Below are 24,308 nucleotides of genomic sequence, written 5' to 3' on the forward strand. Positions count from 1 at the left end.
GTTTAGATTAAAAAAAAATCATCTAATTCAAATCCATACAACTTTTTATAATCATGAAAACTACAGGGGTACAAACTTGAAATTTGTAACCTTAGTACCCCATTTAGGATAAGTCATGCGATATGGTATTTTAGCAATCAATTTCAACTGTGCAGATATTACAAGTATTGAAAACGCAACAATCCTTTCAGCGCTTGAAGAGCTGTAGTTAAGTTTTCGGCAACATAAATGTTTCAATTCAAAAAAGAAAATTTATGCTTACCTGATAAATTTGTTTCTTTTTAGACACGATGAGTCCACAGATTTTATCCTTACTTGTGAGATTACGCCTCCTGGTCAGCAGGAGGAAGCAAAGAGCACCACAGCAGAGCTGTTATATAGCTCCTCCCTTCCCAACCACTCCAGTCATTCGACCGAAGTTAGGAAGAGAAAGGAAAAGCCAAGGTGTAGAGGTGTCTGAATTTTAACAAATTAATAACCTGTCTCAAAGAACAGGGTGGGCCGTGGACTCATCGTGTCTAAAAAGAAACAAATTTATCAGGTAAGCATAAATTTTCTTTTCTTTTTAAAGACACGAGTCCACGGATTTCATCCTTACTTGTGGGATACAATACCAAAGCTAGAGAACACGGATGAAAAAGGGAGGGAAAAGACAGGGAACCTAAAGGGAAGGCACCACTGCCTGAAGAACCTTTCTCCCAAAAACAGCCTCAGCCAAAGTGAAGGTATCAAATTTGTAAAATTTAGAAAAAGTGTGAAGAGAAGACCAAATTGCAGCCTTGCAAATCTGCTCAACTGAAGCCTCATTTTTGAATGCCCATGAGGAAGCAACCGCCCTAGTGGAATGAGCCGTAACTCTTTCAGGAGGCTGCTGTCCAGCAGTTTCATATGCAAAGCGGATGATACTCCTCAACCAAAAAGAAAGAAAGGTAGCCGTAGCTTTCTGACCCTTACGTTTTACAGAGAAAATTACAAACAGAGAAGAAGACTGACGAAAATCCTTAGTTGCTTGTAAGTAAAACTTCAAAGCATGGACTACGTCTAAATTATGCAGAAGCCTTTCCTTCTGAGGAGGAGGATTAGGGCACAAGGAAGGAACAATCACCTGATTAATGTTCTTGTCTGAGACAACCTTAGGAAGAAAACCAAGTTTAGTACGTAACACCACCTTATCTGAATGAAAAATAAGGTAAGGCGAATTATATTGTAATGCCGAAAGCTCAGATACTCTTCGAGCAGAAGAAATGGCAACAAGAAATAAAACTTTCCAAGATAACAACTTAATATCTATGGAATGCATAGGTTCAAACGGAACCCCTTGAAGAACTTTAAGAACTAAATTCGAACTCCATGGAGGAGCAATTGGTTTAAACACAGGCCTGACTCTAATCAAAGCTTGACAAGAGGATTGAACATCTGGGACATCTGCCAGACGTTTGTGGAACAAAATAGATAAAGCGGAGATCTGACCCTTTAGGAAACTCGCTGATAAACCCTTCTCCAATCCTTCTTGGAGAAAAGACAAAATTCTGGGAATCCTAACTCTACTCCATGAATAGCCCTTGGATTCACACCAATAAAGATATTTGTGCCATACATTATGGTAGATCTTCCTAGTTACAGGCTTACGTGCCTGAATTAAGGTATATATTACAGAATCAGAGAAACCGTGCTTGGATAGGATTAAACGTTCAATCTCCAAGCAGTCAGCTTCAGAGAAACTAGATTTGGATGAAGGAAGGGCCCTTGAGAAGGTCCTTCCTCAACGGAAGTGTCCAAGGTGACAGAGATGACATGTCCACCAGATCGGCATACCAAATCCTGCAAGGCCACGCAGGAGCGATGAGGATCACTGATGCCCTCTTCTGTTTGATTCGAGCAATAACCAGGGAAGAAGAGCAAATGGGGGGGAACAGATATGCTAGGTTGAAGGACCAAGGAACTGCCAACGCATCTATCAGTTCGGCCTGGGGATCCCTGGACCTGGACCCGTATCTCAGGAGCTAAGACCCCCTTGAGTAACAAGCAGAGGTGTTCTAGTTTAAACCTGAAAGAAACCACTTCTGAATCAGTCAAATGTAAGGAACTTCCCGAGTCATAAATCTCTCCTTCCGATAGGACCTCCATACCCTCCAACTCAGAGCCCTGGGAGGGTACGTCAGAAATTGCCACCATAATAACATAAGAAACTTCATTGACTACGTAGTTGTCCTTCCTTTTATGTTTACCTTGAAGTATAGGAAAGGCAGATAACGCATCAGAAAGTGTAGAAGACATAACTGCAGCAATGTCCTTTAACGTAACTGCAGCAGAAACTTGAGAAGAAGTACAGGGCACTGCTTGAGCGGGCGTTAAGGGCTGTTACGCTTGGGGAAAAAGCTGCGGCATACTCTGCATCTCATCGTTAGACTCCTGAGAATCATCCGCCATAGGCAAATTTTTGTCAGAATTTTTTTTTCTCTGTAGCTTAAAGCCCTCTCAATGCATGAGGGACAAAAAGGAACAGGAGGCATTCAAACACATGGCACAAGTAACATTCTGGACATCTTTTAAATCCATGATGTAAGAGGGAAAAAAAAAATTATATATATATATATATATACATACATACACACACATACATATACATACATATATACACACATATATGTGTATGTGTGTGTGTGCATATATATATATATATATATATATATATATATATATATATATATATATATATATATATGTGTGCCTGTATATGTATGTATATATATATATATATATATATATATATATATATATATATATATATATATATATACACGTGTGTGTGTGTCAGTTTGAAAACGGAGGTAAAGCTCCGAAACGTTACTTCATAAGGAATAAAACTTTATCCTTATTAAACCTGGCGAGTACCTTCCTTTTTGCGATATGTTGGATCTGTGAATTATGCAGGATCTCTTTGATGTGCACCCCGGTGGTTCAAAGGTTACCGTGAGTACTAGGCCATGCTATAAAGATATATATATATATATATATATATATATATATATATATATATATATATATATATATATATATATATATATATATATATATATATATATATATATATATATATATATATATATATATATATATATATATATATATATATATATACACACACATACACACACACACACACACACACATACATATACTGGCCCTTTAAATTTTAACCCACCACTCTCTACTGTATTTAAAAACAAGAGTGTGCGATAATAAAAATAATACTAGAACTGACCATTTGCTAAATCCTGAAAAATAACAGGATACTGTGCCTTTAAATAATAAACCCACTATTTTACTAAGCTGGGTAACAATGCTTCCCTTTTAAATATTTTTTGCCCGCAAGAAAAAAAAAATAACACCTCTTCGCCTCAACAGCTCTGCTGAGGCGCCTACCTGCCACCCGGTCTGCAGCCGCTCTTTCCAGCAAGATACAGGTCGGGTCCCAGAACGATAGCAACCGCTTGCTTACACAACCATACGGTTCTAGCGTAATGCCCGATGTCCGGATGTCTTAGATGTCGGAACTTTACTCAATCGCCGAGTCCGGTTTTTCTCTATAGCTTAGGGAGCATCTGCCAGATACGTAACTGCAGCAGAGACGATCACATACACTGCGCGGCTTCTCAAGAGACTGAAGCGCGTGAAAATTAGCCCGCCCTTCGTGGTTGTTAAACACTTACACAGCTTGTCGGTTAAGTGAAAATAAAATAACCTAAGTCCAAAGCTAGCCCAGTGCCTGTACAATGCTGTCTTGCTGGGGAGCCCTCCACACATAAGGCGCCCGTGTTCCCAAATAATAAATATATATCAACCATTAAGTGCAAAGTCCTCTGAGTCCATTGAATATGCCCCAGTAATAAAGAATGCACTTACCTTGATGCTGTCCGACAGCAGGACAGCTCCAACAGGTCTAAGAGGTCCTTTCCCTCCTATGGCCCTGTGGAAAAAGATAGGGCCTGAGTTAGTTCATGCTTAGGCCATAATAAGAAGGGCAGCATCACAGTATGGGAGGCGCAGTGAGAATTATGTCCCACCAGCTCCCATTGCTCTAAAGCCACCAATAGCTCTGCTGTAGAGACTGATATGGACTACGGCTACACCCTAAAATAAAGCAGCACTCTCTGGCACTACTTTAAAAATAGCAAACTCTTGATTGAAGAATCTAATGTAACACCTCACTTTACCTCTTCCTATCACTAACGTAGGCAAAGAGAATGGCTGGAGTGGGAGGGAAGGGAGGAGCTATATAACAGCTCTGCTGTGGTGCTCTTTGCCTCCTCCTGCTGACCAGGAGGCGTAATCCCACAAATAAGGATGAAATCTGTGGACTCATCGTGTCTTTAAAAAGAAATACATTACAAAGTACAGTTACACTCATATTAGCACTGTCTAATAAAAAATATTTTAAAAATACATTGCACACAAAAGTTATAAGGGCTCAAAGATAGGAGATCTCAGGTGTTGTAAAATCTCTTATTCAGCTTTTTTTTTCTATTGACATACAAACACATGTAGAGAAAAACATGGATCTATATGTATAGAGATATGTTTAAAGGGAAACTGAACCCACATTTTTTCTTTCATAATTCAGATAGAGCATGCAATTTTAAGCAACTTTCTAATTTACTCCTATTATACATTTTTCTTTGTTCTCTTGGTATCTTTACTTTAAAAAGCAAGGATGTAAGCTTACAACCCGGCCAATCTTTGGTTCAGCACCTGGGTAGCGCTTGCTGATTGGTGGCTAAATGCAGTAACCAACCAGCAAGCCCTATCCAGGGCGCTGAATCAAAAATAGTCTGGCTCCTAAGCATACATTCTTGCTTTTTTAAATAAAGATAGCAAGAGAACGAGGAAAAATTGATAATAGGAGTAAATTAGAATGTTACTTTAAAATATACGGTAAATCAGATTTATACTGCGGGGTTGGTCACACCAAAAAACAATGGTAACATAACACATTTTTATAATATATTAAATATGATGTATATCTTAATACACAAACAATTGTATTTATTTATTTGTAAATTAAAGGGACAGTCAAGTCAAAATGAAGCTTTCATGATTCAGATAGGGCAGGCAATTTTAAACAACTTTCCAATTTACTTTAAATATCAAATTTGCTTTGTTCACTTGGTATTCTTTGCTGAAGGCTAAACCTAGGTAGGCTCATATGCCAATTTCTAAGCCCTTGAATGCCGCCTCTTATCTCAGTACATTATTAGCTTTTCACAGCTAGACAGAGTTAATTCACGTGTGCCATATAGATAACATTGTGCTCATGCCCGTGGAGTTATTTACGAGTCATCACTGATTGTCCGAAATGCAAGTTTGTAAAAAGCGATGAGATAAGGGGACTGTCTGCAGAGGCTTAGATACAAGGTAACCACAGAAGTAAAAAGTATATTAATATACCAGTGTTGGTTATGCAAAACAGGGGAATGAGTAATAATGGCATTATCTACATTTTTAAATAAGTACATTTTTCAAGTAGTCTGTCCCTTTAATATGTTTCTTCAAACACAGTGCTACTTAATTTCTTAAAATGATAGTTACCTGTAGTATTGCGTGCACCAGATTTCCATGTGTCTGGGGTGATCACAGTACCCAGCTTCTTCTCACCTATCATTAAAAAGAAACCATGTAAATTGTTTATTTACATTCAATACCATTAAAGAAGAGGATATATTTGGCTTGAAATTCCCACTAGTCCCAAAAGAGTAAGAAATTGCAGTGGAAGAGTAAACAAATGTGACCTTTTTCCTTTCTTTAACATTAATGCTACAAACACTCTATAAAAGCAGTGTTTGCAACTATGTATAACATTGCTAAAAACAATAATGCAAACACTGCTAGCAGATGGTTAAAGACACATGCACGCTCCTGAGCTCACCTAAGATTACTCCTTAACAAATAATACCAATTGAACTAAGAAAAATTGATAATAGAAGTAAATTGGAAAGTTGTTTAAAATTGCATGCTCTCTAAATCATGAATGTTTAATGTTGACTTTACTGTCCCTTGGAAACAAAGGCCAAGCACTGACTGCTAGCTAGAAGTTGCATGTTTATTGGTCAATGCACATGATAACTTGTAATATCTCTCGGGGGGGTCTTAGTTTAGTGATCAGTTTAGGTCACTGGGGTGAATTGGAGTTTTCTGTGATGGGGATCTAGCAGTTTAGGGGTTATTTTTGAGAGAGGTTATTGTTTAGGGGTCAATTGCATTGGGAGTCTGGCAGTTTTGGGGAGTGTGTGTGACAGGGAAGCAATTAAGGAATTAAATGTGCATTGATATACATTGTGCTAACTCAAACTACTTTAACCCCTTAATGACCACAGCACTTTTCCATTTTCTGTCCGTTTGGGACCAAGGCTATTTTTACATTTTTGAGATGTTTGTGTTTAGCTGTAATTTTCCTCTTACTCATTTACTGTACCCACATATATTATATACCGTTTTTCTCGCCATTAAATGGACTTTCTAAAGATACCATTATTTTCATCATATCTTATAATTTACTATAAAATTTTTTATAAAATATGAGGAAAAAATGGAAAAAAAAACACACTTTTTCTAACTTTGACCCCCAAAATCTGTTACACATCTACAACCACTAAAAAACACCCATGCTAAATAGTTTCTAAATTTTGTCCTGATTTTAGAAATACCCAATGTTTACATGTTTTTGATATCTTTCAGGAATCTCTGAATATCCATTGACATGTATATATTTTTTTTTAGTAGACAACCCAAAGTATTGATCTAGGCCCATTTTGGTATATTTCATGCCACCATTTCACCGCCAAATGCAATCAAATACAAAAAATCGTTCACTTTTCACAAATTTTTTCACAAACTTTTGGTTTCTCACTGAAATTATTTACAAACAGCTTGTGCAATTATGGCATAAATGGTTGTAAATTCTTCTCTGGGATCCCCTTTGTTCAGAAATAGCAGACATATATGACTTTGGCGTTGCTTTTTGGTAATTAGAAGGCAGCTAAATGCCACTGCGCACCACACGTGTATTATGCCCAGCAGTGAAGGGGTTAATTAGAGAGCATGTAGGGAGCTTTTTGGGGTAATTTTAGCTTTAGTGTAGTGTAGTAGACAACCCCAAGTATTGATCTAGGCCAATTTTGGTATATTTCATGCCACCATTTCACCGCCAAATGCGATCAAATATAAAAAAACGTTACATTTTTCTCAATTTTAGGTTTCTCACTGAAATTATTTGCAAACAGCTTGTGCAATTATGGCACAAATGGTTGTAAATGCTTATCTGGGATCCCCTTTGTTCAGAAATAGCAGACATATATGGCTTTGGCATTGCTTTTTGGTAATTAGAAGGCCTCTAAATGCTGCTGCGCATCACACGTGTATTATGGCTAGCAGTGAAGGGGTTAATTATGTAGCTTGTAGGGAGCTTGCAGGGTTAATTTTTATCTTTAGTGTAGAGCTCAGCCTCCCACCTGAAACATCAGACCCCCTGATCCCTCCCAAACAGCTCTCTTCCCTCCCCCACCCCACAATTGTCCCCGCCATCTTAAGTACTGGCAGAAAGTCTGCCAGTACTAAAATAAAAGGTATTTGGCCCTTTTTTTTTTTTTAAAAAAAGAAGCATATTTACATATGCTGATGTGTAGGATCCCCCCTTAGACCCCAACCTCACTGATCCCCCACCAAACAGCTCTCTAACCCTTCCCCTCTGCCTTAATGGGCGCCATCTTGGGTACTGGCAGCTGTCTGCCAGTACCCAGTTTTATACAAAATGTGTCTTTTCTTAAAAAAAATTCCCTTTTCTGTAGTGTAGCTTTCCCCCCCACCAAGACCAACCCCCAACCCCTTCCAGATCCCTTAGATTAAATTTATAATGCTGAAAATGTATTATTTTTTTTTTACTTTGAACTTTTTTTTTTCTGTAGTGTAGCGGTTCCCACCCGCTCCCGCCCGCGCCCGCCCCCCCCCCCCCCCCCCCGTGCAGCGCAAACTCCCGTGCGCCCCCCGTAGGTCCCGCCCCCGATCCCGCCCCCCTCCACTCCACACACAGCATCGATGGCCGCCCACCCGCCTCCCGCGTAAGCTCCCACCCGCCAACGATACCGGCCACCGATGTCCGGTGCAGAGAGGGCCACGGAGTGGCTCTCTCTGCATCGGATGGCCAAGGGGGGTTATTGCAGGATGCCTCCATATCGAGGCATCACTGCAATAACCGGAAAGCAGCTGGAAGCGAGCAGGATCGCTTCCAGCTGCTTTCCAGACCAAGGACGTACGCCACACGTCCTCGGTCATTAACTGTATTTTTTTTGAGGACGTGTGGCGTACATCCTTGGTCGTTAAGGGGTTAAAGCACATTACCCATAAAATAATAAAATAAAAATAAAGTAGTACAGATTTTGTGTGAGCTGTATTAGCGTTCCATACCACTTGCACTTTTAATCTGGCCCCATGTGGCTGGTGATTGTCGGCTACAAGCTGAGATCTGTTTAGGAGCAGCAATATAAATTAGATGAAACAGCGCCCCTGTCTTGTTACAAACTTATAGGGACAGTAAAGTCATAGTTAAAGGAAACTTATAAGCAAATTTCTAATTTACTGCTATTATCACAATTTTCTTTGTTCTCTTGCTATCTTTATTTAAAAAACAGGAATGTTAAGCTTAGGAGTCGGCCCATTTTAGGTTCAGCAACCTGGATAGCGCTTGGTGATTGGTGGCTACATTTAGCCACCAATAAGCAAGTATAACTCAGGTACTGAAGCAAAAATGGGCCGGCTCCTAAGCTTTACATTCCTGCTTTGAAAATAAAGATAGCAAGAGAACAAAGAAAAATTGATAACAGGAGTAAATTAGAAAGTTGCTTAAAAATGGCATCTGAATCATTAAATACAAAATTTGGGTTTAGTTTCCCTTTAAACTTTCATGATTCAGAAAGAGCATGCAAGTTTAAAAACATAATATAACTTAGATGATCTAATTTGCTTTATTCACTTTGTATCCTTTGTTTTAAAAGCATACCTGGGTAGGCTCAGGAGCGGCAATGCACTACTGGGAGCTAGCTGCTGTTTTGTGGCTGCACATTTATGACTAAGGCAAGTACGCCAAAACACGTAACATGAGCAGCACTTCTGTTGCGTTTTGGTACATTATGGATCATTAACGTATTTTTGGACTTATTTAGTAGCACATATATAAGCCTCTTCTTATTGCCGCACCCAATATGTTCATCTAGCTCCCAGTAGCGCACCGGTGCTCCTTCAACAAAGAGTACTAAAAGAATAAAGCAATTTTGATAACAGAAGTAAATTGAAAAAATTGTATATTTTGTCTAAATTATAACAGAAAAAATATGCGTTTAAAAAAGGGACATGAAATTCAAAACTAAACGTTCAGATAGAGCAGACAATTTTAAGAGACTTTTAAATTTACTTCTATTATCAAATTGACTTTGCTCTCTTAGTACCATTTGTTGCAAAAATACCTATATATGCTCAGGAGCAGCAATGCACGACTGGTGATTGGTTGCTACACACATATGCCTCGTCATTGACACACCAAATGTGTTCAGCTAGGTCCCAGTAGTGCATTGCTGCTCTGGTGCTAACTTTAACTATGTGTTTAAAAGGACACTGTACTGTAAAATTGGTTTCCAATGACTTGTTATACCAGCTGCAAAGTATTATATGTATGAGAACAATTGTGTTTATTTTTATTTATGAAATAACTGCTTTTGCTAATTGAAACCAAAACCAATTTTAATGTGCTGAGCTTGCAGGGAGAGCAGCCCTCTATCTTATCTTTATATACAAAGCCTCCATATCTTATGATTTTCAGTATACACAAATGCCAATACTTAGAGAGGGCAACTGAAAATTAACATTTTAGTACTTATCTTCTACACCCATTGAGTGGATGATTACAGCTCCTGTCTTTTGTTTACATAGCTTTTCTATAGTGATTGTACAAGTATTCATATTTTCTGTACAGGTGGTGGTTTCAGCAGGCACTGGCAGCTATTTCTAATGACGAAATATAGGTAAATGGGCTATTTATAAACTATTTAAAATACTACAGCACATAAAAAAACACTGGGCACACATTAAAAAGGGAGAACAATGGGGGGGGGGGGGCGGAGCCAACTTTGAAGCCGAGCAGACGCAGGTATTGAGAGCTCCTGCTCAAACTACACACCAAAACCCATCTAAATCCCCCAAAACTTATGTTTAGGGTAAACTACTTAGACCTCAGTCCCACAGTTTTCATGGGAGCTCTGCTTAGATGCTGTTATACAGTTTTTGTGAGAGCAGAGCGGGGTAATTACCCTGGGAGCCGGACCGCATACAGATCGCCATCTAACTGCTAACAGCCTACAACGGAACATAGTCTCTAAAGCAGAGGAGGCAATTTAGTTATTACCCCGGTGACCCAGCTCCTGAGCCCACTAGCAGAGTCGATCCTTGAGAGAGGTGAGTTGACGCTATCACAGCAACGGAATCATAGACGCCATTACTCCTTAGAGACTGAAAGGCCCGTTACCCGCACCACTGCAGCTAGTACAATTTAATACTGGGCTCCATCAGCACATGTACCCTGTTCTTCATCCCAATCTACGTCTAACCTAGAACCCTTAACTGCAGGTAGAAATGGACTTACAAATCAGAGCCGCACTTGCCGCCTTGGAGCACTGCATGGACGCGCAATTTGCTTCTCTCACCCGATGTTTGTCTTTAGACAGTGAGGACTTGGCGGGCGCTCCTGGAGATGATCCTATCATAGCCACTGCTTTCCCTGCTGAAGACCGCGTCTGGCAACAACCAAGCTCGCAAGAGGATAGAGAATTTGGAGACAATGGTGACTTATCTACTCCCGCTGAGAGGCCTACTAATATTGGCTCCAGTCCCACATCCCTTCAGACACCGGAAACTATTCTAGATCTCCCTGCCTCGGACGCAGCTCTGTGCTCTGCTCCTACTCCGAGGCGGCCGATCGGGGTGGTGTTGGAGGAAAATAGACTATCTACTAAGCCCGCAGGGAACACTCACATGCTCAAACCCAATAAGGTGGGCGTCTGAGGGAATCGTTGGGGACATATAGGAAAACTAAGGTCTGTCACATTCATACACTCCACCATATTAGGCCCACACATCTTGGATACCAACACTCTTGGCCTCAGCCTATATGCTCTGATAGCGCTATTTCTCACAAAGTCCCTCACTTACCCGGACTCCTCAGAAGCCCTTAATAGGAGAGAGAGACTATCATTTCCTGTAGGGGTAGGCTAAAGATAGGGTCATACGAACTCACTCTGAGGGGCTCAGTCATCCCACACGCTGTAAGTCCTGAGAGCTCCTATTCAATTTATGTGAGAATATTTTACTGGTTTCTATTCCAGGATGAGCCCAAAACTGTAACTAAACGAAATATACTATGAAGAACTTAGCTCTATGTTCCTATAGCAATGTTTACAGTTATGTTGTTCAATTAATTTTCTATGCACTGTCTGCACCCCAGTCTAATGATATCTCTTGTTCATGGGAAGTGCTGTGCCTACTTACACGGACATAGCCTCTTCATTAGCTCTAATTTAGCAATATTACCCTGTTCCTTTATGTATTGGTCCTTAAATGTTATTTTGCTCTTCTATGTTTAATACCTTCTTACAGTAATCTGTTCTAATTCCTGAAAAGATACTATCACACAGCAGTTAACGTTTCTTCTAAGCAGAAGGCGCATTTTGAAACTGCTATTATTTGTTTGAATACTTGTTATTGTTGCCTAAATACAGGGTTATTTTTATTCTATGCGTTATCTGCTGTCTCTGAAGCTAGGATACTTAAATCGACTGATATGGGGACATTAGCTATCATCTTGCAGGCTAGGACTTTTTATAGATTTGCCCATAGGCCTCTTACATATGCTTACCCACTAGGTGTTCCCTACTCTAGAGGTAACTACATCAATTTATATATCTACTCCTTACCCTACTTAAACTAGCACTGTGAGGCTATTAACCCACACTCTAGAGCAAGTATGGCATGCTCTTTACCTAGAGTTTATGATGCCTACAAGATTTCAGTTGTACTTCTTTTCTGAAGGCATATATAGTAACATTAAGTAGTACCTTCACCACCTGATCTAGCACAAAGTTTCTCCCTTATACCCGAAAGACCTGTAGCACTAGAAGTCCCACTAGATAATCAATTTAACTGGCTCCGCCCTCCCCTCCCATTCCCTTCCCTCCCCCCTCCCTTTCCTTACCCCCCCATCCCTTCCTTACCTTCGCCCCCCCCTTCCCCTCCCTCATCCCACACCCCTCTATCACTTTCTTAATTAGAGCGGCTCTTGCCCACTGTATTTCTTTCCTTTCTTTTCCCCAACAAAATAAAAACCGCTAGCTCCCCATTATGCCCTAATTTATCTTAAATAGACAAACTATATGAAGATGGGGGTAGCGACTCAGAGATCTATTTCACTTCTAATAAAAATTTCAAAAACATGAGGCACCACGACAGCATGTTCAGTCACTAACATTTATCATACATCTTCTAAGTCCACCAAATTTAAATTTCACAAGTGATGTGGCGGAGGGTTTGGATATTTTATTGTGGCCTCTACCAGATCCTACTTCTCCATGGCTGATATTATTATGTGGTTCAGTTAAAGCCTTCTCTGATACTTATAGTGTTAACAGTATCATGATTGTAGATACCACAAACCCAATAGTGATATTAATGCCTAGAGGATTGGACTAAACTTTGTTTATTTTATATATGTGGAATGTATGTTTGCCCTTACCACTCTCAATATGTGCCTGAACACATGCTTTTGTTATATTATTATGGTTTATTACCTCAATAAAAAATATATAAAAAAAAAAAAAAAGCGAGAACAATGGAAAGTACCCCTTTCAGTGGGTGTCCCAGACTATCTCATCAACAATTCTAAACTGGGAGCTTCTAATTAATTTATTAAAAGGTTTTATACTGGATTTTTAGATCAGTATCTGTAAGTTTTCTTCTTTATAATAGTGTCTATTAAATGCAGTACAGTGTCCCTTTAAGATGAATATGCACAGATATTGATCTAAAAATCCAGTATAAAACCTTTTAAAACCTGAAGAACATGCAACCCCACCCCTCTCCACTGCATATGAAAAGAAGGATTACACAAACAGTAGTTGCTACTTTGGGGCTTGGTTAGGAGTCTGAAAATCAGCACAATGTTATAAAAAAAATAAGCAAAACTTTACATTGTTACAAAAACACTTTCAGATGGGCTATATAAATGGGTCATCAACAAAACATGTATGCAAAGAAAAATCTAGTGTACAATGTCCCTTTAATGTTTTTCCAATGGCTAATTTTACCCGCTGGAGTGTATTACATTTTTATTATTACTATTATGAGTTATTAGAAGAGCACCAACAGATACACAGCTCATTTACTTTTATATTAAAATAACTTTCCCTCTATTAAAACCATGACCAGTGTTCTCCACAGAAAATGTTGCCAGCGGGGTGGCATTATGAAGCAGCCAGGTGAAGACGGTGTCATATTTTCCAATATTATATACTTTTTCAGCGATCCAAAGCACAACACAAATTAATTGCGTAATTTAACAAAATGTATTTAATGAAAATGTGTTCAATAAAAATACATTTTTAATGTTATCTTAATATTGGCTAAAATGTGGCTATAATTTTAGCCAGGTGGTCAGTAAAATCACCTAGGTGGTGCACCCACTTAAAAGTTCCTGGGGAGAACACTGACGACTTTTACTGAACATTTCAATAATGCGGTAATGGGTAACAAAAAGGGTGTGGGTAAAAGCCGGATCCATGTCTAATTTAGACAAATACACACAAATTTAACTGTTTTCCACACAAACACATCCAGACACTTCCGGATCCACCAATTTTTTATACAAAAACATCTGGGTCCTTTCGGAAACCAACACTTTTACAGAAAAACAGACAGATCCTACCGAATGTCTAATTTAAACAGATACCTACAAATGTAAATGTTTTCCACACAAAAGCATCCTGACACTTCTGGATCCATCAATGTTTTACACAAAAACATCTGGGTCCTTTCAGAACCAACCCTTTTTTTACAGAAAAAAAAGCAGGATCCTGTTAGATCCATGTCTAATTTAAACAAATACAGACAAATTTAAGTGTTTTCCACAGAAACACTTCCAGACACTTCCGAATCTAACAATATTTTGCACAAAAACATCTGGATCCAGCCCTTTTTTTTTTTTTAACTAAAAAACAGTTGGATCCATGCCCTATTAAGACAGACACACACACACAAATTCAGGTATTTTCCAAACAAAGACATCCAGACACTGGTGAATCTAATGCTATTTTATACAAACACATCTGGTCACTTCCAGAACCGTCTCCATTTAACAAAACAAAAAAAACGCATTCTGCTGGATCCATCTCTAATTTAGTGTTTTCCATGCAAACACATCTATACACTGGTGGATCCATCACTATTTTTGACAAAAATAAATAAATCTGGGATTCTACTGGCACCATATTTTGTTAACAGAAAAGGATCAATTAGACAGACTCACACATATCCAAATGTTTTCCACACAAACATATCGAGACTCTACTGGATCTAATGCTATTTATAAAAAATAAAAAAAACATATAGATCCTACTAGAACCGACATTTTTATTACAGAAACAGCCGCAACCAGCTTGATCCAAGTCTAATTTAGACAGACACATATAAATGTAAGTGCTTTCCACACAAAAACATCCAGACACTGCCTGAACTAATGCTATTTTAGACAAAAACATCTTATCCTCTAAGAACCAACTCTTTTTACAGAAAAATAGACAGACCCTGTCTGATCCATATCTAATTTAGACTGACACATACAAAATCCAACTGTTTTCCATACAAACTCATCTAGACAATGCTATTATTCACCAAAAGACTAGGATTCTTCCAGAACCAACTCTTTTGTACATCTAAACAGCTAGAACCTCCCGGATCCGAGTCTTTAGTCTAATTTAGACAGGTACATACAAATCCAAGTCTTTTCAACACAAACACATCCAGACACTCCTGGATCCAAAGCTATTGTACACAAAAACATCAGGATCCTACCAGAACCAACTCTCTGCTGAATCCAGTGCTATATTTACACACAAACAAATTGTGTTGGTTCTGAAAGGACCTAGATGTTTTAGTATAAAATATTGTTTGATTCAGAAGTGTCTGAATGTGTTTGTGTGGAAAACACTTAAATTTGTGTATGCTGTTTTTGTGTAAAAAAAAGAGTTGATTCTGAAAGTACCCAGATGTTTTTGTATAAAATATTGTTGGATCCACAAGTGTCTGGATGTGTTTGTCTAGAAAACAGTTACATTTCTGTGTATCTGTCTAAATTAAACATAGATCCTCTAAATTAGACATGGATCCGGCTGTTTTTCTGTAACAAAGTTTTGGTTCTGAAAGGACCCAGATGTTTTTGTTTAAAAAAAAAATTGTGGATCCAGAAGAGTATGGATGTGTTTATGCGAAAAGCATTTACATTTGTATATATCTGTCTACATTAGACATGGATCCAGTAGGATCCGGCTGTTTTTATGTATAAAAAAAAAAAGGGGGGGGGGGTTGGTTCTGAAAGGACCCAGATGTTTATGTGTAAAAGATTGGTGGATCCAGGAGTGTCTGGATGTGTTTGTGTGGAAAACACTTACATTTGTGTATATCTGCCTAAATTAGACATGGATCTTGCAGGATCAGGCTTTTAACCACACCCTAACAAAAAGCTATGTAAACAAGAGCCAGCAGAAGAAATCCCACTCCCAGTGGAGACAGAAGAGATAGGTTACGGTACTAAAAAGCTAAATTATATTACTCTCTTTACATTTTGGGGTTTGTGTAAACAGACAGACATCGATGAAAAAGAAGGAACTCTGTATATATAGGGAGAATAATATATTTATAACTACTCTTCCTGCAAGCTCATAGTATTTTAATGGGTTGTGGTTTCAAAGAGTAAACTCTGTATTTCGTATACAAAAATAAACCTGAGTTTTTTGGGACCATATAGATTGGCGAAACGACGTAAAGGGATACTAACGAGCTCTCTAAATGTATATTCCAAGCCAAGAGCTTCACTGTACTAATGAACTAATTCACCAAGTACAATTGAACCCCATCTTAAAATGAACTCACAAACAAGCGCACTCAGTTTAGTGGACAGTGAGTTATTATTTTCCCGTTATAGTGGTAATTCCCAGAATTCCAAACTCATCCGTATAGTAATCTCACCGTACATTAACCACTTAGCGTCCAGCTACTTACACTAAAGAATACCCGACGCGTGACCGCGCACACATCAATAAAGCGTACTAAAGTATACTCACATTTCTCGCACACCATGTCCCCTCCAGTAACGTTTCTACCAAACACCAGGAACAACACTTGTAAAACAAAACAATCCCTTTCGACTATTACTTCCGGGATGATTTTGAGCCAATCACAGCAATTGTATATTTCCCTCCCCTTTGCCTTAGCTCCGTAATTGATTGAACCATTTGTCAGTCGAGCCCTAGTTTCAATGAGCCAGCGCGTGTGGGCGGAGCCTGTGTATTAGGAGACCCTGTGCGCTTCTTCTTGAGGTGAGTTGTAGATTCAGATTGTAGATGCGGGTGAGAATGAGATGTGTCTGTAGTGCGGGTATTTTTACGAAGCTTTTAAGTTCGCCAACTTGTACATTTGTAATTCAAGGCGATACTTAAGGGGTCGTAAGGGTTAAGTGTCCATACGCAAGCTCTGTATTTCCTCATTGGCTACCATAGAGGGTTGCTATGCGAGTCGTTATACACTTATTAGCGTAGTGACGACGACTCGTTATTTACGGTAACGCTACGTCATTGTATTACTGGATGGTACCTAAAATGTGCTATTAGCTTTTATCACTGCCGTTTCCTGGGTCAGTAAAGTTATATGTTCATATTATGTTGCTTACCTTGAGACGGGAGCAGAATGGGGATCCCAAGGTCAAACTAATCCAAGTACTACAAGTATAGCACTGAATTCCTGTATGAATGGTGCTGAATGCAGTAGTGGTCTATTAAATGTATACTAACAGATGTTTGCAATGTTACCTTAGTGAACATTCTTGGAACTCTTCCACATAAAGATACATAGGTCAAACTGAAATGTGCATGGGTGCATTTCATTTTTTGCAATATACTTCACTTAGAAAAAAAATAATCTAGTAAAAATGATGCAGGTGCCTACGCACACATGCAGTGAGTTCCCCTGTGCACTCCAGTATTCTCAATAGAATGACTATTATAGTAAAAAAAAAATCCCTGCTCTAACAAATTTGTGAGTTGCTAATCTGAAATATTTTCTGTAATGCAAATAATTCTCTCAAAGTCCTGACAAGTTTAGTTCATGATAAAATAACACTTACAGTTTAATCCCTTTAAATTTGTAGTTGGAATTGTTCCTTAAAATGTCATGAGACCCAAAATTTGTATTTTACTATTCGGATAAAAAAAATGTTTTCTAATCTTTCCAATTTATTTTTATTATCAAATTTACTTAGTTTTCTTGGTAACCTTTGTTGAAAAGCTGGTAGGTATGCTCAGGAGGAAGCATGTGTCTGGAGCACATTACGGCAGTAGTTTTGCTATAATACTTTTAACAATATATTGTGAGAACACTTATGTTGTCTAGTCTAGTGCTTAAAGGAACAGTCTAGTCAAAATTAAATTTCAGATGGGGCATGCAATTTTAAACCCTGAAGGGGTCATGATCAGCGTTCCCTTACCATATGAAGGGAGATGCTTTCTGCCTCTGGCTACTTTCTCAGCTGTTAGAGCTGACAGCTGGGCCTGCAGCATGAGGCAGAAGGTAGGACATAGCTACGCCAACGGGGTATGCTGGGCAAAGTACCCTGTGACGTTGTAACTACATCAATTTGGCTTAAGGTAGTCAAAGCATACGTTTGCCTTTTAAAAGAATGTTATAGAACTGCCCTGTTCTAGAGCATTATTCCTTTAATAACTCCTAACTGACCATATTTAAAGGGACAGTAAAGTCATAATTAGACATTACAGGTACTAGGGAAGACGTTGCTCCAAGCCCAGGTAGAAACACTGCAGCCGCGGGCAAACCACTCACAGCGGTACGATCCAAACAGACCACGTGGCGCGTACGTGCGTCGTCACAAATCAGCGTGGTGTGCATCCAATGGAAAGAGGCCGAGCCAGCCTCAGCATGAACAAAAAGGTTAGAAGAAGACGGCACTCAGGATCCGGGTAAAACGTGAAATTTATTTAGACCTTAAAAAAGCAACGGCACGAAATGCGTCCGGACCCTCCCCTCCGTCCTATTTTGTTGAGTGTTCCTTTTTTAAGGTCTAAATTTATTTCACGTTTTACCTGGATCCTGAGTGCCGTCTTCTTCTATACTTTTCATAATTAGACATTAATGATTTAGACAGAGCACACCATTTTAAACAACTTTCCAATTTACTTCTATTATTTAATTTGCTTCCTTCTCTTGTTATCCTTTGCTGAAAGGTTTATCTATGTAAGCTCAGGAGCAGCAAAGAACCTTGGTTTTAGCTGCTAATTGGTGACTGCATATATATATATATATATATATATATATATATAATGATTGTTTTTTGGCTCACCCATGTGTTCAGTTAGAAACCAGTAGTGCAATTGCTGCTCCTTCAACAAATGATTCCAAGATAATGAAACAAATTTGATAATGGAAGAAAACTGGAAAGTTGTCTAAAATTGCATGTGCTGCCTAAATCGCTGGTTTTCAAACCTGTCCTCATGCCTCCCCAACAGGCCAGGTTTTCAGGATTACCTTGGATGAGAGCAGGTAAAATAACCAGGTTTACTAACCAGCTGATTATTTCACCTTTGCTCTAGTTCAGATATCCTCACAATGTGTCCTGTTAGGGAGGTCTGAGGACAGGTTTGAAAACCAGTGGCCTAAATCATGAAAGAAAAAATATTGGGTTTCATGTCCCTTTTAAGTATTTTTTCTGTTTCTACTGATAAGTGGCTTAATCAGTGTCAGCCTGTGCTCAGGTAGCAAAATCCTTCCAATCTGACCTTTTTTAGGGTGTTTTTGAACTGGGGTTGAAAACAATGTTACCAACTTTGTTTTGTTTATAGGGACTTTATGTTAGACCTGCATTTTAAATTCTATAAAAGACGACAGATTTCAGTGATGTAGCCGTATGCAAACACATGTTCTGAGTGCTGGTGGTGACACTTATCATGTAGTTCATGTTAAACTGAGCGTGTGCAATCAAAGAATGAGAGTCCATGCAACAGATAACATGCTCTGCAGATAAGTGTTATCACTGAAGCAGCAATAACTTCTACTTGAAGCAATTTTGCAAACATGTCTAATTTGAATTCATCTTCTGTTTATAAACGACACTTTCTCGGGATATTGAACTGTGTCCATAAGAGGTCAATACCAGAGCAATAAAGTAGTGAACATATACAAGGTGTAAAACGATCTAAAATGGAATGGTGATTTAGTGAAAATGAAGACATTTTTCAACGGGCCTGGAGCAAGTAGACTAAAATCAATAAACTAGTTGTGTTTTCTTCGCTTTGGACAGTGATTTACAACACCCTTGGCAAAATTCAAGACACATTATTATTTTCATTAACCGTTATTTGTAGAGCACCAACAGATTCTGCACCCTATCACACATGCCTAATTTATTTTGTCTTTTAATACTATGTTATAAAAGCTAAAAAAATATAAACTAAGATGTGTGTGTATATAGGCAGTATTACACAGGGTTAATAGCCTTTTCAAGAATGAGAATTTAACCCGCAGCCCTAATTCTGTGTGATACTCCGGTGCTTCACAACACCTGCATTAAGAAGGTAATGCATGAGAAACTGATCACTCATCAGACAGTTCATCACTGGTCTTCTAACTCTTAAGGGCCTAATCATAAAAGATTCTCTTGCTTGAAGACAAGTTGTAGTGCAGACTTCACAGGGGCTGAGCTCATTGAGGCCCTGATATTAAAAGATTCTTCAGCTTGGAGAGAAATTGTAGTTCAGACTTCAAAGGCTGAAGTCACTGAATTTTAAAAAGAAAAAGGGTGGAACTCTCCAGCACGGCGAGATCTCTCATTTATGTATGTGAAGCAGAGACAAGCCCGATGCAATACAGCACTGTATGATATGAGAGTTTTGTTACACTTACACTTTGTGTGTCACATTTTATATTACTATACATTTTAGATTGGGTCCTTTCAGTATTATTGAATTTAAGCTTTTCACTTACTCATTTTTATTTAAATTTTGATTCAGCAGTGATTTTACACATTCTGATTATGCTTTGAAAGTTTCTTTGTTACTTTATACTTGTTACTTGTGAAATTTTGTATCCCAGAGAGCTTCATTACTTTCTATGGAAGGCAACTATCATCTCTCTGGGATTTCCAGGTTCCTCTACTTTTCTTAGAGAATTCAGTGAGTTTTACTCCTGTGAAGTCAGAACTATAATTTCTCTCCAAACTAGAAAATGTTTGATTATCTGGCCCTTAGAAAGTAATGACAGTTTTTCAGTTTTAATTTAAATAAGACATGCAAAGTGCAATCTAATTTGCAAGAAACACATAAATATACAAAGTATGAGCCTAATTTGTTAAAGTTGCACAGAAATTGTGAAGGCTTACACTTAGGCTTTGTAATTTATATTACTTTACACTTCAGATTGGGTCCCTTCAGTATTATTACATTTAAACTTTGCACTTTCTGTTTTATATTTTAGTACATTCAGATTTAGGCCTAGCAGTAAATTTACAAATTCTGATTATGTTTTGAAAGTTTCTGTGTTACTTTTGGAAATTAGGATACTACTTTGTATATTTTTGTGTATCTTTTCCAAATTAAATTGAACTTTGTATTTACTTTATAGTAAATTAATACACATCTTCAGAGTGAAAAGGACAGGAGAATTCCCTAAGCTGAATGGGAAAGTTCAGCGTATATCTGAAGCTCTCTCTAAATTATCACTCCAGCTGTAGGCATGTGAGGTTTGCTTAAAATTCACAATACACCAATTTAACTGACATAAACTAAACTATTTGTAAAAAAACAAACAAGTTAAATTGTAGTGAATACATTTCAGTTTAATTTGTTGCAAACAAATTCTCGAGTTAACTTCTCTCTCTGCTGTGAAATTTGGTATCCCCGAGAGCTTCATTACTTTCTAAGAAAGACTTCTCTCTGGGACTTCCACGTTCCGCCGTTTTTGTTATCGTTATTTGTAGAGCACCAACAGATTCCGCAGCGCTATAAACAAAGACGTAGTACAGCAAAACATTTATAGGGATCAAATGGTAAGAGGGCCCTGACTAGAGTCGCACTGTTGTAGCCAAGAATGAGGGCAGGGGTGTCTGAGGAAAGGAAGTAAGGCAACCAAGTGATCTAGAAATTGAGTTGAGGAGCCAGGGGGTCGGTATATGACTGCAACACGTATAGAGAGGGGAGAGAATAACCGAATCATGTGGGTTTCGAATGAGGAAAATGTGAGGGAAGAGATGGGATGTATTTGTTGAAAGGTGCAACGAGAGGAAAGTAAAATACCTACACCACCTCCTTGTCTATTACCAAACCTAGGAGTGTGGCTGATGTGGAGACCCCCATGTGACAGAGCAGCAGGGGAGAGAACCAGGTTTCTGTTAGGGCCAGAAGGTTGAGGGAGCGGGAGATAAAGAGGTCATGTATAGAAGTGAGCTTGTTGCAAAAAGAGCGAGAGTTCCAGAGTGCACAAGTGAAATGGGCAGTGGCTTTAGATGCAAGAGGAATTGTGAGTAAGGTTGGCAGAGTTTTGTTTTCCGAGTCTATGAAACAGTACACATGGATGTGCATGGCTAGGAAGTTGTTGGGGACCAGGATTAGGGGAGATGTCACCAGCAGTTAGTATATGCAAGAGGGAGAGTGACATGAGATGAGATAAAGATTTGCAGTAATGAGACTGTTTTTGAGACGTGCAGGGGGGGAGAGAGAGTGTTTAGGAATAGCTAAAGTTCATGAGTACAAAAGTAAGGTGAGTTTATGAGAGATGGACTAATGAACAGTGCACGTGGAGAGGGAGGAGTAATTGAATAATGTAGTTTGTTATAGAGACAGGAGGTAGCAAAAAGGATTGTGAATATATTGAGCATTTTACAAAAGTGGGAGCCAATTAAACGCATAAGACACAGTATTACAGCAGCAATTTGCATAAGGAAACAATGAGGTACATAAAACATATTACAAAAGTACTTGTCTTGTCCCTTACCCAATCCTTGTTTAATTCTTGTATAATTATTTTCTTAATGCATCACTTGTAAAATGTTCACTTAATTCTTGTATAATTATTTTCTTAATGCCTCACTTATAAAATGTTCACTTAAAAATGTGAACATATGTTGTTGTAACAATGCACACTGCCCAGGCAATGCACAGCCCAAGCTAATGTTAAATATATAGGCAGGGAAGTCAGCTGTGTCCACTAAATTACTTGATTTCTAAATCAAACACAAATTAAAGGCCAATTGGAAAGTTAGATTCTGGTCTGGTAAGGGTGAGATAAGTTAAGTAAACAGACGGTAAAATTTGCAGGAGGTTAAAACTGTGGCATAAGACAGCTATATATTTAAGAATAATAGCAAGGATTGATCAGGATTGAACATCACATGGCAATTAACAAAACATTAGAAGTAAGACTTTGGATAACATTACAACAAATGCAGGACTAAATTAACAACCTAAAATCATTTGCTCAATATACACGTACACATACCAAAAGAGAGTTACAGGAGAGGAAAAAACACCAGAGTGCAGTGACAGGGACTCTATTCATGTACCAAAAGAGAGTTGCAGGAGAGGAAAAAACACCAGAGTGACTTCAGCCCCTGTGAAGTATGCACTATAATTTTGCACCAAACTACGGAATGGTCGATTATCAGGTAAAGAGAAAGTAATGAAGCTCTTTGGGAAACTGAAGCTGTCAGCTTTTCAGTTTTATTTTAAATAGAAGAATTACAAAGTGCAATGTAATTTGTAAAATATACACATAAATATACAAAGTATGATACTAATTTGTTAATGTTACACAGAAACTGTCAAAACATAATCAGAATTTGTAAAATCACAATCCTAAATCACTGCTGTATACAAAATAAAATACAAGAGAGAGTGCAAAGTTTAAATGTAATAAAACTTAATCTGAAGTGTAAAGTAATATAAAATACAAAGCACAAAGTATAAATGCAGCAGAACTCTTGTGCCGTACAGTGCTATATTGCATTGGGCTTGTCTCTCCTGCACATACAGAAACATAGGGAACACCCTTGGAGAAGTATAGCAAAATCTGTCTTTTTAGAATTTCAATAAGGATCTCACAGTGCTGTAGGATAATTTTATATCATCTTACATAAGTGGAGAGCTTTATTTAATCAGGACCTGATGATCAAAGATTCTCCTGCTTGGAGAGGAATTTTGCAGATTCACTGAATGCTGAAAGAAAATAGGCAGAACTCTCCAGCACTTCAAGATCTCTCTCATTTCAATTGGCCAAATGTGTACTCACATATATCATACAAAACTATACAGAGTAATATTGATTTTGATGTTCTCATGGTAGCAGGAAAACTGAAGCATGTGGTCTTCTTTCAGAATATGTTTTTATGTTGTCATTTACCATACATCCATGCTTATTCTGCCTTGTTTTTTGCAATAATGCACTAAGCCAGGAATATTGATTTTGTCACCATTTCTCCACATTTAATTGAAAGCAAAACAGACTGAAGTGACATCCGAAGTCCTTTAGCAAAATGGGAACTAGCATTTATTTTTTACAGTGTTTTGACACATGCTGGAAGTGTAATTCCAAAAAAAGAAATTAAAGATTTGTATTCTAACAAAAAATACCAAAAATAGTCACTCAGGGCTACAGTGTAAATATCTGTAAAAATACTAATTATCTAATGCTACCATGAAGGATGGCAGTGGATTAAAAATGTAGCTCATCAGGACTGTTTCAAACAGGCTCTGTTCCTTCAGCAGTCTCCACCCCTCCTAGTGACATATTTTATTAGTAAAATTGAATGTGTCCTGTTCTTACCGCAGACATGATGCATTTTCTGAGATGATACCTCAAATCACATCATGTTCTGCCTTGGGGGTCACCTTTTATAAAGCAGAATGTTATCCCTAACGTTTTCTGCAGTAAAGGGACATAAA

At 38.2% G+C, this 24,308-nt stretch overlaps 2 protein-coding genes across 2 annotated transcripts in view; one reads left to right on the forward strand and one right to left on the reverse strand.

The window, feature by feature from the left end:
* CRIPT (CXXC repeat containing interactor of PDZ3 domain) overlaps positions 1–16,581 on the reverse strand; it is a 28,898-nt gene extending 12,317 nt beyond the window's left edge. Inside the window, exons 1-2 of the mRNA XM_053712254.1 lie at positions 16,431–16,581; positions 5,590–5,655 (exon numbers count right to left, since the gene is read on the reverse strand). Of these exons, the coding sequence (XP_053568229.1) occupies positions 5,590–5,655; positions 16,431–16,446 (82 nt within the window). The 5' untranslated portion in view covers positions 16,447–16,581. The remainder of the gene's footprint in view (positions 1–5,589; positions 5,656–16,430) is intronic.
* Positions 16,582–16,587: 6 nt separating this feature from the next.
* PIGF (phosphatidylinositol glycan anchor biosynthesis class F) overlaps positions 16,588–24,308 on the forward strand; it is a 54,571-nt gene continuing 46,850 nt past the window's right edge. The window contains exon 1 of the mRNA XM_053712252.1: positions 16,588–16,685. The gene's annotated coding sequence lies outside the window, so the exon portion shown is untranslated. The remainder of the gene's footprint in view (positions 16,686–24,308) is intronic.

Source organism: Bombina bombina, chromosome 4 (assembly GCF_027579735.1).
Source record: "Bombina bombina isolate aBomBom1 chromosome 4, aBomBom1.pri, whole genome shotgun sequence".
NCBI lineage: Eukaryota > Metazoa > Chordata > Amphibia > Anura > Bombinatoridae > Bombina > Bombina bombina.